Source organism: Nuphar pumila, chromosome 7, assembly GCF_984573655.1.
Source record: "Nuphar pumila chromosome 7, dmNupPumi1.hap1.1, whole genome shotgun sequence".
Taxonomy (NCBI): domain Eukaryota; kingdom Viridiplantae; phylum Streptophyta; class Magnoliopsida; order Nymphaeales; family Nymphaeaceae; genus Nuphar; species Nuphar pumila.
This window is the reverse complement of record NC_143255.1, coordinates 126,462,351-126,478,655: the sequence shown is the minus strand read 5'-3', so window position 1 is coordinate 126,478,655 and position 16,305 is coordinate 126,462,351. Positions and strand designations below refer to the sequence as shown.

At 35.9% G+C, this 16,305-nt stretch overlaps 1 protein-coding gene across 1 annotated transcript in view; it reads right to left on the bottom strand.

The window, feature by feature from the left end:
• Nucleotides 1-304: 304 nt before the first annotated feature.
• Nucleotides 305-16,305, bottom strand: part of LOC149833412 (Vacuolar sorting protein 39) — an 84,326-nt gene continuing 68,325 nt past the window's right edge. Inside the window, exons 12-14 of the mRNA XM_090015100.1 lie at nt 12,128-12,217; nt 1,011-1,181; nt 305-789 (exon numbers count right to left, since the gene is read on the bottom strand). Coding sequence (XP_089871226.1) covers nt 691-789; nt 1,011-1,181; nt 12,128-12,217 — 360 coding nt within the window. The 3' untranslated portion in view covers nt 305-690. The remainder of the gene's footprint in view (nt 790-1,010; nt 1,182-12,127; nt 12,218-16,305) is intronic.

Genomic DNA, 16,305 nt, shown 5'->3' with positions numbered 1-16,305 from the left:
TGCATAAATAGAGGAAAGATTTGCCATCAGTGTTCTGTTTGGAAAGTGGCAGCTGGGATGAAAGTTTATGCTTTTGCTAGATACATGGTCAAACTACCTTGGTGGTGGGTGTCTGGAAACTGGCAGCTGGGATGGAAGTTTATGCATTTGGGACAGGAGTAAAGCCTTCTCCCCTTTATATTTGTACTAAAGAGTAGATTTGGCAGCTAAGAAAAAGCAAATCCATTGGTTCCCACATCCAAAAGACAGCAGCATCCCATTGATGGGCATCACGACAGTGCGATGCCCTCATAAAATGCAGATGAAAAGCAAGCCACCATACATAAAACCGCTACTCGCATGTCAAAGCAACGGAAAATGATATAAATTACATCATAGATCTATGCCAAGCTCAATTACAATATTACACTGTTCTGCACAAAGAAATGACAAGCATCTCTTATAAAAATGATGAAAACAACAGTGCAAAAGAAACATAGACTTCCAGCTAATCCCCAAAAATGACCTGTGAAGTCCGATGGTGAGGTTCAGCATTTGGTTAGTGATCAATTTCTAGGTGTGATTTCCCATTCTCTTTAACTGTCACTAACCCTTCTTTGTCCTTAACCAAACAGCGACTCTGTACTATGCTTGGCTTAGACATGGGTAAATTTGGAATCAAATGTATGACCACTCAGCAGAAATAAGATCTCAAGGTTTCTTCACAAGCCAGCCAGGCTTGAACACAAAATCATGCTGAAAATTACGCCCACTGACTGGACATATGTGCTCAGGCTGCCGCCGGAAACACTGAAGCAGACACAAGAATATGTTAAATCAAATAAGTAAAATGCATTGAACATCAGTAATATTACAAGCTTCATTTTGCATGCAACTTTAGACAGCAAAATATGTCAATCTAATATGTGCAATACCATGCTCTGGTGCATCGTGTGCACAAAAGGAGTTCCAAAGATTTCCAACAAATGTGCATCAAAAGGCAGAAAGATACACACAAATTGAAAACAGACCTTGTAACAGACAACTGAATCATCTGGATACATGGCGAAAAGTTTTGTGCCAAGACGTGTATGGCAACAGTCACAGAGGCTCTCATCATTGACCTGCACATGCCTCGATCTTTCCTCAAATTTTGCTAACCTTGTATCAAGATTTATAGCATGGGACAGATTATATACAATCTGCAAGGATGACAGGAAAAAATGAATTTCAACCAAGACAACAGATGAGAAACAATTGCAAGCACTCTCTTTGTTATTGGTACATAGATAATCCATGGCTCAACAAGAATGAAAACTCTCAAAAAAGAAAAAAATAAAGAGAGAAAATGAAACACAAACTAATACAATGATCAATAATCCCAGAGATATCAGCAGCATGGGCTCAAGAACAAAAACAAGCAACCTGTGATGGCAGAAAGATTCACTATCGCGAACCCAGAAGCAAAGCTTCATAGACTCAACAAAGTCGCTTCTAGTCTTTAGTCATTCTGTGTGGAGGCCCACCAAGCATTCTGGTCCTGTGCTGCCCTATGGAGGTTTCAAAGGGGAACAGACCTCGTATCACTTGCAGTAACTAAACTGCAACAATTTTTTGGTTCCCAGAGCATCACGACTAGAAGGAAGTGAGGGTGACTTCATCCAATCCATAAACCAACTCACAAAAAGGAAAGACAAATGAAAATTAACCCCAAAAAAAAGATAGGCAAAGCAAAAAAGTAACAATTAGGAAGAAGTCCATCTCTAGCTAGGGGTGGACATTGGGTCAGGCTGGGCCAAGCCTGAATCGGAGCCCATTAGGGCCTGACAGGCCCAAGCAAAACCCAAGCCGACTCTTGTCAAGTTCGGGCTCCCTGAGTCTTTTCGGGCTCAGGTACTGAAGGCTGGCTGATAACCTGCCGACAATCCCGTTTCGGGTACGTCGACAGGCAATACTTGTTGAGTAACTATACCCTTTTACGGCGCGGGCGCGCGCGCGAGAGAGAGAGAGTCACTATGCTTTGTTGGGAAGAAAAGGGGGGATGGAGAGGTTATGCTGCCAGCTTCGACAGCTAGCTACTTTTTTTTTCATTTGATGGCTGTAAAGGAGCAATACTTTTTGAATTTCACATCTCAAATCAATACCTAAACACCTGATTAGTTGAAGCCTCAAAACACAACCACAAATATTGCTCTCAGGAAATTCTCGGCAAGGGAATATCTCAGGATCTGCATTAAGCCCTTTCCTATTTGCTATAGTGATGGATGAACTTACGAGATCAATTCAAGAAAATGTGTCGTGGTGTATGTTGTTTGCTGATGATATTGTTTTGATTGATGAGTTTAGAGCTGGGGTTAATGCTAAGTTAGAATTATGGAGACAGACATTGGAAGCAAGAGGTTTTAAGTTGAGTAAGAGTAAGACAGAATATATGGAATGTCGGTTTAGTAAAAAACGAAGTAGTGATGGGAGTGTAGTGAAGCTTGGTGAGCAAGAAATATCGGTGGATGGTTGTTTCAACTATTTAGGATTTATCATTCAAAAGTATGGAGAAATTGATGGAGATGTAAATCATAGGATAAAGGTTGGGTGGATGAAATGGAAAAGCGCGACTGGAGTGTTGTGCGATCGTAGAATGCCATTGCGGTTGAAGAGAAAGTTTTATAGGACGACAATTAGACCCGCTTTACTATATGGTACAGAATGTTGGGCTGCCAAGAGACATCATATTCAAAAAATGAGTGTAGCTGAGATGCGTATGCTTAGATGGATGTGTGGAAATACAATAAAAGATAAGATTTGAAACGAGGAGATACGTAAGAAGGTAGGCGTTGCATCCATTGAAAATAAGATGAGAGAGAATCGTTTTCGGTGGTTTGGACATATTCGGTGAAGGCCTAATGATGCTCCAATTAGAAGGATGGAAAAATGGGAAAATATATTAGTTAAAAGAGGTTGGGGTAAGCTTAAGAAGACTTGGATGGAGATGATAGGAAAGGATATGAATGCTTTGAACCTCACCGAGGACATAGCATTGGATAGAAATAATTGGAGGAGAAGGATTCATGTGGAAGACCCAGAATGATTTTCTTTTTTGGTTCATATAACCGACCCCAATTGTTTTGGGATGAAGGTGTAGTTGTTGTTGTCTTTTCTCGAAAATATACTCAAAATAATCTTTGTATTTTACATAGAAATTAGACAATATTATAGGTTAAAACTAAAACTAGAAAGTATTTGATAAATACCTAATGTACAGGTTGAATGGGAAAAACATTAGTAATAATAAGTAGGATTGAAATCACAACAGAGAGAATAGCCCTATGTCGACTCAGGATAAGAAGGATGAAAGTTTGCCTTCATGGATACACACAAGAGAAAGAAGATATGAAAGAAGCAAGCCAGCCGACCACTCTAGGATTCTCTCGAGAGCAGTTACTCATATTAATGAATATATATATAGATATAGGTGTTGGGGTTATAGAGGGTTCTGGTGTTTTACCAAAATACCCTTCATAATTAATATAAATGAAATATATAAAATACAAACATATCCCCTCCTAGTCCAATGTGGTTTCTTAATATATCTTTCTGATCATGGACAGCTTGCCTTTGAGGAACCAAAATCGTGCTTTACTGAGCCCCTTCGTAAAGATATCTATAACTTGATTTTTCGAACCCACGAACTGAGCTTCTATTTCTTGATCTTCTATCTTTTCCCTGACAAAGTGTTGACCTATCTGGATATGCTTCGGCTTTCCATGGTAAACGAGATTCAATGAAATTTTAATGGCACACTGTTTATCACAATGAATGATAGATCGACCAATGCTTTGATTCAGCACAAAAAGTAGTGGCCTTATCCAAGTTACTTTTGTAACCAAGGATGCTATAGACCTGAAATCTGCTTTTGTACTCGACCTTGCTACAATTCTTTGCTTCTTACTGCTCCAAGATAACAAATTTGTCCCAAGAAAAATGTGCAAGCCCAATATGGATCTTCTTCTATTTGACTATTCTCCCCAATCCACATCACTGAAGCCAACAATAACCAAAGAACTATCTTGCCTTTTGATGTACTTTAGCCTATGTAACGCCCCGAGATTTTCAACCTTTGGAAAAATATGCGAAAATTTAAAAACTTTTATTTCTTTATTAAAATAGTCAGCAAAAACATTTTCAAACAGGGTTTGAGACCTTAGACGGGTTACATTTTACAAAAATCGATTATACTGAATTCAAATGTAGATAACATGACTCATTTAAGGTATTTCAATTCCAAACAAAGAGTGTTACAAAAGCAGTGTTGTGAAAAGCGTTGAGGCGTAGCGAGGTGCTCCACCAAAACCGAGGCGTAAAGCGTAAGCTTCAATTTTTTTTTGAAAACTTTAAAAAAATTATAAAAAAATATCTAAAAATATAAAGAAATAAAGAAATGCTTTATTGATGAAATAACGACCAATAAGAAATAGAAAATCTCAAATAAGTACTAAAAGATATGAGATTAATATATAAAAGTAACTAAAACTGATTATATAACTAGAAAATATATGAGATTAACCAAAAAAAGTTAAAATTTACTAAGAAACTAATTACATAACTGAAATAACTGGAAAATATATGAGATTATTCTAAAAAATATGAGATTAACATATAAAAGTAACTAAAAAAATGATTACATATATGGAAAATATATGAGATTAACAAACAAAAGATAAAATATACTAAGAAACTGATTACATAACTGGAAAATATATGAGATTAACCAAAAAAAGTTAAAATATATGAGATTATTCTAAAAAATATGAGATTAACATATAAAAGTAACTAAAAAACTGATTACATAACTGGAAAATATATGAGATAAACCAAAAAACGTTAAAATATACTAAGAAACTGATTACATAACTGAAATAACTGAAAAATATATAAGATTAACCTACAAAAGTTAAAATATATGAGATTATTCTAAAAAATGTGAGATTAACATATAAAAGTAACTAAAAACTGATTACATAACTGGAAAATATATGAGATTAACCAAAAAAAGTTAAAATATACTAAGAAACTGATTACATAACTGAAATAACTGAAAAATATATGAGATTAACCTACAAAAGTTAAAATATAAGAGATTATTCTAAAAAATATGAGATTAACATATAAAATTAACTAAAAAACTGATTACATAACTGAAAAATATATGAGATTAACCAACAAAAGTTAATATATATTAAGAAACTAATTACATGACTCAAATAACTGAAAAATATACGAGATTAACCAACAAAAGTTAAAATATAGTAATATACTAATAAACTTATTACATAACTGAAAAATATATGAGATTAACCTACAAAAACTTTGTTGATTATGTCTCTGAAATCTTGTTGTAAAAAAATAATAATAATTGCGCCTCAGGCTTGCGCCTTGAGGCACAAAGGGTCACGCCTCAAGGCGAGGGGCGCCTTTTGCGCCTCAAGGCGCGTTTTTGATAACATTGTACAAAAGCAAAAACAATAGTAAAATGTATCTGAATTCAATGCCCCAAAAAAATATATGATTGACTCGTCGACGCCGTCGCAACATCCCGCATATGCTCCGTAGCTAAATATGTAATCACCTGTATGCCTATAAAATGGGTCAGACTCTTGAAAGCCTGGTAGATCTACATCAAAGCACATGGTAATTTGTACCAAGTTATTACAATCCATTCAAGTAGATATTCATGATATACATCAATCAAATAAGCATACGTGATATATGTCATTCATACAAAACACAATGCATTTAATTAGATATAACACAATGCAATCATTTGCAACAAGACTAAAAAGGAGTGATGTGTCATTTACCAAATAAATCAATATATTTGTTTATAGGAGGGATATGTCATTCACCTAATATCTCTATAATTCATTTCAACCATATTGCGCTCTATGGTTGATCTGAAATCAACATTTAATAATGGTACAACAATTGGAATGTAGCTAAATCCATAGATTTGCAACTGGCTATCACAATCCATCTCAAACAATATATTTAAACCATTCAATCTTTCATAGATTTACCGTGTTTTGGAAACAAGTTCCCCATCAGATTACCTGATCTCGAAAACGTACTTCATCACATCGTCCTTGTCAAAGTACATAGTATTGGGTCAATACACCCTAACGGAAACGTCCTAACCGAATTTACCTGGTCTTGGACTCGCATATCTTCACAGAGACTCATCCTGGCCAGACTAGCCAATCTTGAATATGTAAAACCTCACAAGGTCACCCTCTTGGAAACAGTCCCTCAATAGGCTTATTTTTATCAAGTGGATTCTCATTGTCATTTCTACATAATCACTACAGACCACTCACACAGTTGATAACCACCAGTTCGAGCTTAAGCATGAACATATTCGACATGCATCACAATATAAATTACAGTCAAATTATATTTCATTCATATAATCTCATGTTCAACAGGGTTCAGTGACCCATAGCTCTATTACGAGCTTCAACATACATCGCATGGATTAATCACATCATAATCTTGTTTTGATAATTAACGACCTGTGGGTACGCACATGATAATATGTAAAATTAACTGAGACTGTCCAGGGGTTTATTATTCTATGTATTTTGATACCTCGAACGACTAGTTGAGTCTGCTCCAAAGAGGACGACTTATTGACCAAGAGAGAATTCTCCAGAGGCATAAACAACAGGAGATGCATCCGAACTTCTACAAAAGTCAATGAGATCTACCACCTAGGATAATATTTGATAGCCCAACCCCCTAACTCCTATGATCGAGGATACAGAGTCATTGTAAATCGAAGAGCATAGTTATTAACAACTTATCCATCAAAGTTTTTGTACCCATCCTATCCTCTCCCTTGAAAGAACCAAAGGATGAATAGGTATGTCAGGTCTTATTTTATCTGACAACCCATTCAATATGCTTTGGTCTTTTAAACCAAATCGAGCATCTTGCATGTGAAAGCGATCATCTTTGTCTATGTGATTTCCTTTAACATGAAAGCATCATCACACTACGAGGTTGTTAAAATGTATCATTCAATCTTATATATATTTTATATATATAAAGGATGATACATATACATATATGGTATATATGCATATGTATCTTCCTAATTATATATATATATAATATATTTCTCTATTATTAGGCATAGGGGTAGTTTAGTCATTTCCCCTTTTTACGCATATTCCATTTGGAATATGTTTGTAATTTTATTTTTATTTTTATTTTTTTATTTTTTATTTTTTGTGGTTTGCGCCACCTAGGGAGGCTCCCCAAAGAGTCGTTGGGGAGCCCCCAACGGTCACAAATGTGACCGTTGGGGGGCTCCCAACGACTCCTTTGGGAGCCCCCTATGTGGCTCCTCTCTTGTTATAAATAGGGGTCTCCCCCTTGTAATTTATTCACTCCTTTGGAGGAGCTTTTGCTCCATGTAATGGGTGTTACACCCTTCCTCTCTTCAATAATATTAACTTATGCCTTATGGGCATTTTTGCCCCTTTGTGGGTTTATGTGTTAGCACATTATGTGCTTGTGTTTTCCCCTTTAGTGGGTATATTCGCACTTCATGTGCATGTGTATTGGTTCATTATTAAACCTAATATATTCAAAGTCGTTTCCTTACATGGTATCAGAGCGAGGTTGGGATCGAGTTGCTCTTTGTTGCATTGGGAAGCGTGTTATTCAGGAAATTTTAAAGAAGAATGGTGAAGTTCTCGTTTCTCGCTTTTGCTTCTTAAAATTATTTGGTATGCATTATATTTCTTTAAGTATTATGCATTATGAAGAATTAGATATGTTTTTGCATATGTGTTTCTCTCTTTTGCTTCTTAAAAATGTTTGGTATGCATTATATTTCTTTAAGTATTGAGCATTATAAAGAATTAGATATGTTTTTTGCATATGTGTTCTCCATGTCATTATGAGTTTGGATTCTTAACAATTCCATTGAACTTTTTATATTATTCTCTTTCGTATGTCTTTTCTTGAAAAATAAGTTTTTTAAAGAAAGTTATGTTAGAAGTAAAATGTTTGTGAGAGATGTAGCATTGCTCACATACTCTCATCATATGTATTTCATATTAAAGGTATGTGTTTACCCTCTAAAATGTCCTATATGAGGTTTTTTCATAATAACATGTGTCTTTGAAAAATGATGTTTTATTTTCCTACCTAATGAGTTCTTTTTCATACGAGCAATGTTTGATTAAGAAGGCATTTTTATAATATCGGTTGAATTAAGTTTTTAAAATGATCTCATAAAAAATGGTTATTCTCTTTTCATTCTTCAATTCAATTTCAAGAATATGTTTTATTATAAGATTTATGGTCTTCATTAATGTTGCATACTTATTACATATGTTTTAAATATTTCATGTTGTGTTTATTTAAAACATATTCATGCCAAAGAAAATAGGGCCCGGTATGCGAAACTACGCATCAGGCTAAATAAATTGCATAAGCAAGGTCTGATGTACGAAACCGCACATCAAGCTAAGTAAATTGCATAAGCAAGGCCTGGTGTACGAAACCGTAGATCAGGCTAAGTAAATTTCGTAAAGCAGGAGCCTATGCACGTTACAACACAGCGGCAAAGTAAATAGCATAAATGAGGCCCGGTGTACGAAACCAAACATTAGGCTAAGTAAATTGCATAAAGCTGAAGCTTGTGCACATTACAACGCGATGACAAAGAAAATAGCGTAAACGAGGCCCGGTGTATGAAACCGTACATCGGGATAAGTAAATTGCATAAAGTTGGAGCTTGTGCATGTTACAGCGTGGCGACAAAGTAAATAACATAAAGCAAGGCTCAATGTGTGAAACCACACATCGAGCTAAATAAATTTTAGAAAAGATGGAGCATATGCACATTACAGCACGACGACAAAGTAAATGATGTAATTAAAAGAAGACAAGAATACGTAAAACTGCGTCCTTGAATTAAAAACGTAACATATATATGTACATGATCATTGTAACTTAAATACGAAAGCATACATTTTAATTAACATAAACTTACGCCAACAGACATACATTAAAATCGCACAAATACCAGAGTTAGTGTAAGAAATCTCTACCTCATACTCTGTGTCAAAAGTACAAAAACACGTGCGAGGTTACGCCGTGATGCGGGTCCACAATGATAGAGATGGCGGAGCAACATGCACGTAAAACGAAGGTGGTGAGCTTCACAAGAACTAAGTTCAATAGGTTTTATCCTCAACTAGGGATGGCAGTGGGGCGGGGGACAAGGTCTCCACCCCCGCCACGCCTCAAGATTAGAACCCCCAACCCCGCCTCCATCCCTGGCGGGGATGGATTTTAACCTCCACCCCCGCCTTCATCCCCATTTCATGTCCTCCATCCCCGGTTCAAACGGGGATGAGGCGGGTCGGGGCGGGGCTATCGCGGGGAAAAGTGGCGGGGACGGAGATGAAGCGGGGATGAGGCGGGGATCGTGGCGAGGACGGGGCGGGGCGGGGCGGGGAAAAGTGTACGTCCATCCCCGCCTCCATCCCCGAACGGGGATGGATTTTAACCTTCGTCCCCGCCTCCATCCCCGTTTCATACCCTTCATCCCCGGTCCAAACGAGGCGAGGCGGGGCCCCGCTTTCCCCCGGTCCACTGCCATCCCTATCCTCAACTGGATGGGTTGAATTTTTACGGGTTTCGCGTTCAGTCTAGGTTTGGTCTCAGCTGAGCCTTAGTTTTGTCTCAATGTAGGGTATCTCAAATGAGCTCAGTCAAAAAATCCGGTCAATTAAGTGAGTTGAACTAGGGTGAAATGGGTATACAAGACAGGTCTGTCAGTCTTAAACTGAACTCAGTTTATATCAGGAGGTTCCAACAGAATGTCAATATCTCACTGTTCACGAATTCACTGAGGACCAAATTTTGAGTGTTAACAGTACACATATCAAAGTAATTACTGTAAAAACTCAGGCCCAAACTCGCAGTATACTGGGAGATACAAATTTTTTAACAGACACCAAAATTCTGGTTCTGAACTAGCTGTCTTGCCAAGGAATTGCACCATGTCCCAGAACAAGATATGACCACACCCTCAAAAACTGAACCAGAACGCAACACTTACAAATTCTGGGCTCCCCAAGACTCCAATATCTCAAGAATTTAGCAGAATATTACAGTATCAGCAACAACTCACTTAACTAATCAACTGCACTATAAGAATTTTGTCAAGATCTTATAACTCCAATGTGAAGCTTGCATGCACTCACATGAATTCAACAATATTCAAACCCAACTTGTACAAGCTCAGAATTAAACCATAAAACACCTCCAATTGATAAATTCTAAGCAGTTCTGACTATATTGCATACCCTCAAAGCAATTTCAATTCTCACAATTCTTCAAAAATATTGCCACCTGAATTTCCAATTCTTGGAGTTTCAACGTGGAGTGGAAGTCTACACATGAACTCAACAAGAACGATGCTCAGACCAATATAACAGATACACATTAATATGCAGAATAACATGATTTAATTCCAATTCCTTCCAGATCTTCACTCCGAAATAAAAAACTTCTCATGGACTCTTGGGTTCTAGAATTCAACACGTGAGGAGCTATTCAAGTGGAACTCAGCAAAATCCGACCCAACAACCAAAATTTGACTGGAATCTCCTTCTCAACACATGTTTCAGTAGAACTTACCTGATTTCAGCAAATCCACCAGATTTCAGCAAATCCAAGGTGAATTCCTCACGTGAAATGGATCTGCATGTCCTTCTTTATGTGTAAATCTTCTTGGGTGGTTGATTATCCAAGATAAGGCAAGGTCGAGCTCCTCCTTGTGGGTAGAGGTGGAAAAACCTGACACGACCCGCCAACCCGCCTCTTAGGCGGGTTCGGGTTGGGCTTAAGCCAACCTGTTTAATAAACGGGTCGACCCGCCTAACGCGTTTATTAAACGGGTCGGGTTCGGGTTGGGGGTATGCCAACCCGCCAACCCGGTTGACCCGTTTAATAAACGGGTTAGGCGGGCGGGTCAACCCGCTAACCCGACCCGCCAACCTGTCCGCCAACCTGACCCGCCAACCCGACCCACCAACCCGACCCGCCAACCCGCCCGCTACCCGCCAACCCGTTTTCTTGACCCAACCCATTTATTAAACGGGTTGGCGGGTCATGTCGGGTTACCCGTTTATTAAATGGGTTGGGTTAGTGTTTGCCACAGCCGACCCGTTTAATAAACGGGTCGGGTTCGGGTTGAGGTATGCTGAAACGCCAACCCGCCAACCCGACCCGATTGCCACCCCTACTTGTGGGTAGAGCTCCTCTTCATCAAACTTCTTGGAATTTTGATGATTACAGGTGATGAATCAAATCTTAATGCTCTGAAACCAAAAATTAATACCAGTTATGTCAATTGGGATAGGCTAAGCTTGAATAAGGAGAATAGGTAATTGAAAGGGAGAATAGAAATCAGCTAAGGAGAAGAGGCTAGTGATGGTCGGGTAAGCTGAAGTGATGGAAAGGAGAGAGAAGGAGAAATGGAAGTTTGAGAGAGGTTAGGGAGGTTTGAGTTGGTGGGGGGTGGTTATGAAGAGGGAATCTCACAACTACAAGTGGTTGAGAGTCAAATCTCTAGTTAGAAGATCAATCTAGAGCCAATTTCTCAAATGAGAATCAATTTGCATTAAGAGAATACAATGAGTACAAACTGAAATGAGATGACTATTTATAGGCTCACTTGGGCCTAAAAGACCATTTTACCCCTGCCTAACTACCCATATTACAGCACAAAGGCCATGCCCAAATTTCCCTTGAGGCATTACAAGAATTCCCAAATTACCCCTTGAAACCGCTCGAGAGTAAGGAGCGAGATCCATGGACAAGCTAAGTTGGACGGTATCAAAAAATTTGTTTAATGATGTTCAGCATATTTTAAGTTCTGATAAATACACAATGCGGCATAATATTGCGAGATTAAAATTTGAGGAGTTTTAAATAATTTTGTAAATAAATTCAACAAACATTCAGCAAGAGAACAATCTTTTCATGAAATACATCTCTTAAAATATTCCAGATATCAACAACAAAAACCTGATGCAAAGATAAATAGAAAACAGTCCAAACAAAACCTTACCTCCCCCTGGTGGTAATGATGAACTCGAGCTCTTAACATTCTTAATAATGTGTCTGAAGAAAGCTGGAGTGGCATATCTGGGGAGAGCTTCTGTAAATCGATGTTTCAGAATGCATCATGATTTTTTAAAGTAACATATACAACATGAAACTAGGAAAATTGCATTAAATTTGACCACAAAAGAAGAGAGAAGTGAAGACTTATGAAATGATATTGTAGCATAAGTGAACCTTAAGAAGTTGAATATATTCAAAAGGACTAACAACCTGCATCATCTTCAGATTTCAGTTAAACTAGCAAACTCTAGTCCATTACAAAGGCTTTCAAAGTTTTGCCATAAGATGTCTTAACCCTAGATGACTTAGCCTAGTGTTCCACTTGAGTATATAATAGACACATGAAATAAATCACGTTGCAATCAATGAAAATCAAACATTCTGGTTGATATCTTAGTCAAAACTCAAAAGTGCTAGGTGGGTGCCTAGGCATTGGCACCCCTAGGCACCTAGGTGATAAGATTCACCTAGAAAATATATAAATTATCAATCTTAGAATAAAATATCTAAAAACAATTAAAATGTGAAAAAATAAAATATTACAAAATTTACTAAATAAAATTTATAAGATTTTTCAAACATTATAAACAAACAAACGGCAGTTTTTTTATGTAATATCGCATATTTTCACACTTAGTCATTTTATGATTTTGTTGAAAATTTGGCTAAGTATAGAAAAAAAATCGTTTGAACCTCAATATTAGACTGATGCTTTCGAGTTTGGGCTTCGCCAAGGTCTCATCATCTACGTCTAAACAAGTCATTTAAAATGTAAGAAAGAGTTTTAATTTTGACCTTTAAATTCAAGCGAGATTCAGGTTATTTTCAGGCAAAATTTATAATCATGTGATATATCGTTGGATGTGTCTCGAAATGCCGAGCGCAATGATATGTTACTTTTCCAAATTCGAGTTCCGGTTGGCCCAAAAATCGCGTTTTTCCAAAAAAAAAAAGAGCAGTTTGTCGATTCGGATTTGGATCCGATGGATTTTATCCAAATTAATATGAATCTTGACTCTATCCAAGACCCATATTAATCTGGATTAGGTCCGATCCAAAATTCATTTGGATTTTTGGAGATGGGTTTGAATCTTAGATCCGAACCCAGATCCAAATCCATGCCCAACAAATTTTGAACTTTAAATTCATTAGAAACCTTTAAATTGGAGTTAATTAAGGTTAACAAGTCTCCCAAGTTGATTTGGCAACTTTTGGATGATTATTAAATATTTCATATTTAATATTTAATTAAATAATTAATTTTTATTTATTCTGAAATTTAATTTTTATGGTTGATTAGAACTTCTAAATAGAGTCCTTACACATGCCTAAAAAGACTTGAAAAGTTTTGAGAAAAGACTTTTAAAAATGAGAAACTTTGAAAAGTCAACATAAAAGGAATTTTGAAAAATTTGGAAAGGGTCGGAGGGAGATTCCTCAAAAGAGGAAACTCTCCTCCATCCCATCTAGGAGGGGCCGGAGAAGGGGGGGGGGGGGGGGGGTCACCCCCACTTGGTCTATTTAAACTCAAAAAAAGAAGGAAATAAAAAAAGGAGAAAGGGGAAAAGAAAGGAGAGAAGGAGAGGAAAAGAGAGGAAGGAGGAATTAGAAAAGGGAGATACATTGATCTCCATCCATCCAACGTTTTCACCATCAAATCTATATTTTCTTTCAATCTTTGCGTAAAGTACGGGTTTACTCTTTTGAATCAAGTGAGAAATTGAATGTAGATGGGTTTTCCATGCAAGATTTTGATGAAAAACCATGAGAAAAAAGTAGATCTATATGTTTACTCTAAAATATATGGAAGAGGATTTATGGATCCTCTTCCATGTATACGTTTTTCTTATTTTATTCACCTTTTCAAAAATAAATTTTTGTGTATGCTTCTTTTTATGCTAAAACAGAATTTATTTCATGATAAAAATAGTTGTTATGTGCCTGCATTATGATATTTTCATTTTTCCATGGATGGTCCATGTTATGGACGGTGAGATGCATGTAAACTTGTGTTAAATAATCTTGTATGCATGCATGTTTCCATAAAAAAAATAAACATAAGCATGTAAGAATGGGTGCATGTTTGAATATGAGTTTCTTTCATGTAAGCATGCTAAGTTTTTCAATATCAACTGAATTATCTTGTCAATCTGTATACGTATAATTAAATCTAAGACCACTATGACGATCTACGTTTCGAGAGCTATCAAATCAATTATTTAAACGTCCAATTTTGATGAGTTTTTGGCTCTGTAGGCCTCCCGGAAGGTTATCATGTCACTAGAGCCCAAACCAAAGTAAAAAGTCACTACTTTTCTTTTATAGCTCAAGTAATTTCAAAATTTAAATAATTGGGTCCCATAATTTATTTTTTAATTTTATTAACAAAAGAAATTAATAAATATTAACTTCTTATATTAGAAATGGGACTCTTGTCTAAGCCCATCTATAAATAAAGGCCCTCATAAGGAGGATTAACAAGGTTAGTTATCTCTATTTCTTTCTCTCTTCTTTTTTCCTTTTTGTTTTGGATTTTCTCTCTCCTCCAAAACGTGTAGGAGCTTTTGAGAACCCTTGTGAAGTCATTAGACTTTCACTTAGTCATTGAGTGGTGATGGAATATGAATCAGATCGTCCGTTTCTTCGTTCTAACCGTGAAAAACGATCGTAGGCAGGTAAGATTTACATAGCCGATGTTTTTACACCCTTGAAGCATGTATGATTAAAGTATTTTGATTTCCAACAACTTTTAATATGTTCTTGATCTGTTCTACATGTTTTTTGGTGAAAGGAATTGTTTCTTGAATTGGAAATACAAATATTGTGTTTTTCCCAAAAATAATTTTGAGAAACATGCAAAATTAGGGCTTTGTTATTATTTCATATTAGATCTAATCATATTATAATTCTCTATGGTGTTATTCATGTATTAACCTGTATTAAGTTAGATCAAATAAAAAATAATCAGATTCTAAAAGTTTTATAATCTTAAAAAGGGTTTTTACAAAATCGTTTTTTGAGAAACCTAAAGCTATGATGCTTGATAAATTTTTTCCGACCAGTTTTGGAAACAAATTGATAACTCTATGAATACCGGTCCAAAAAATCTAAATAAAATCACTACAATCATTTACACATCTTGATCTTGAATTTAGAATCTTGTTTTGTTTGTTTTTTGTTTTGTATTGATGCAGATATGCTTGTTTTAACAGAGCCCCAATTTTTAGCTCTGTTTACAAGATGTTTTCGACCCATTTTTGATAAACATTGTAAATGCCTATGAAAAACTACTTCAAATATTTTATAAAACTTTTGGGTGAATCTTAATACCTAATATCAGACAATGTAAAAAGGGTTTTGTCAAAAACATTCTAAAAAAATCAAGAAATACCTTAATCTGAATAAAATCTTGCAGATTACAGATTTTAGACCGAAACTCTGTCCGAACAAGGTTTCATAAAAGATTTTTAATTATTTGTGTATTTATTTGTTTTGCGAATGGTTTGTTGGGTTATATTCTTGACAGGTACATGTAACCACGGAAAAAATACCATGATTTTATCAATGTTCTGCTATTCTTGGTAGATCTTATAAAACCTGGTTACCAGAGATCCAAACTTGTTTCAACAACTTATACTTGTTTTTAATTAGCAACGTATTAGAAACTTATAATTTTGATATATTTCTGACATGTATTGCATATTAATAGTGATTTTATGTCATATTACATCAAGATTAATGAGTTAGACATGTGAGGAAATCAAATTATGACATTTATGATAAACATTTTTTAATTAGCAACAATATATTTGCATTATTCTGCAAATATATTATTCTGATTGACTCTGAAAGCATATTCTATTGATATATGAATTGCTTATAGTTTGAATAGCATGAACTGAATTTAAGTAATGTGTAATATGTATGCAATGTGTGTCATCGTACTTTGGTTTACGCATACTTTGTTGTTTTGTATGTTTGTACGAATTTGATACATGATGCACATATAACTACTATTGTTGTGTCAGATGTTAGTCAATGAGATTTTGACTTACCTTTCTTACGCAATTATATCTAAGGTAATATATCAATTCATGTGGTGAAAAATGTATATATGAGTTC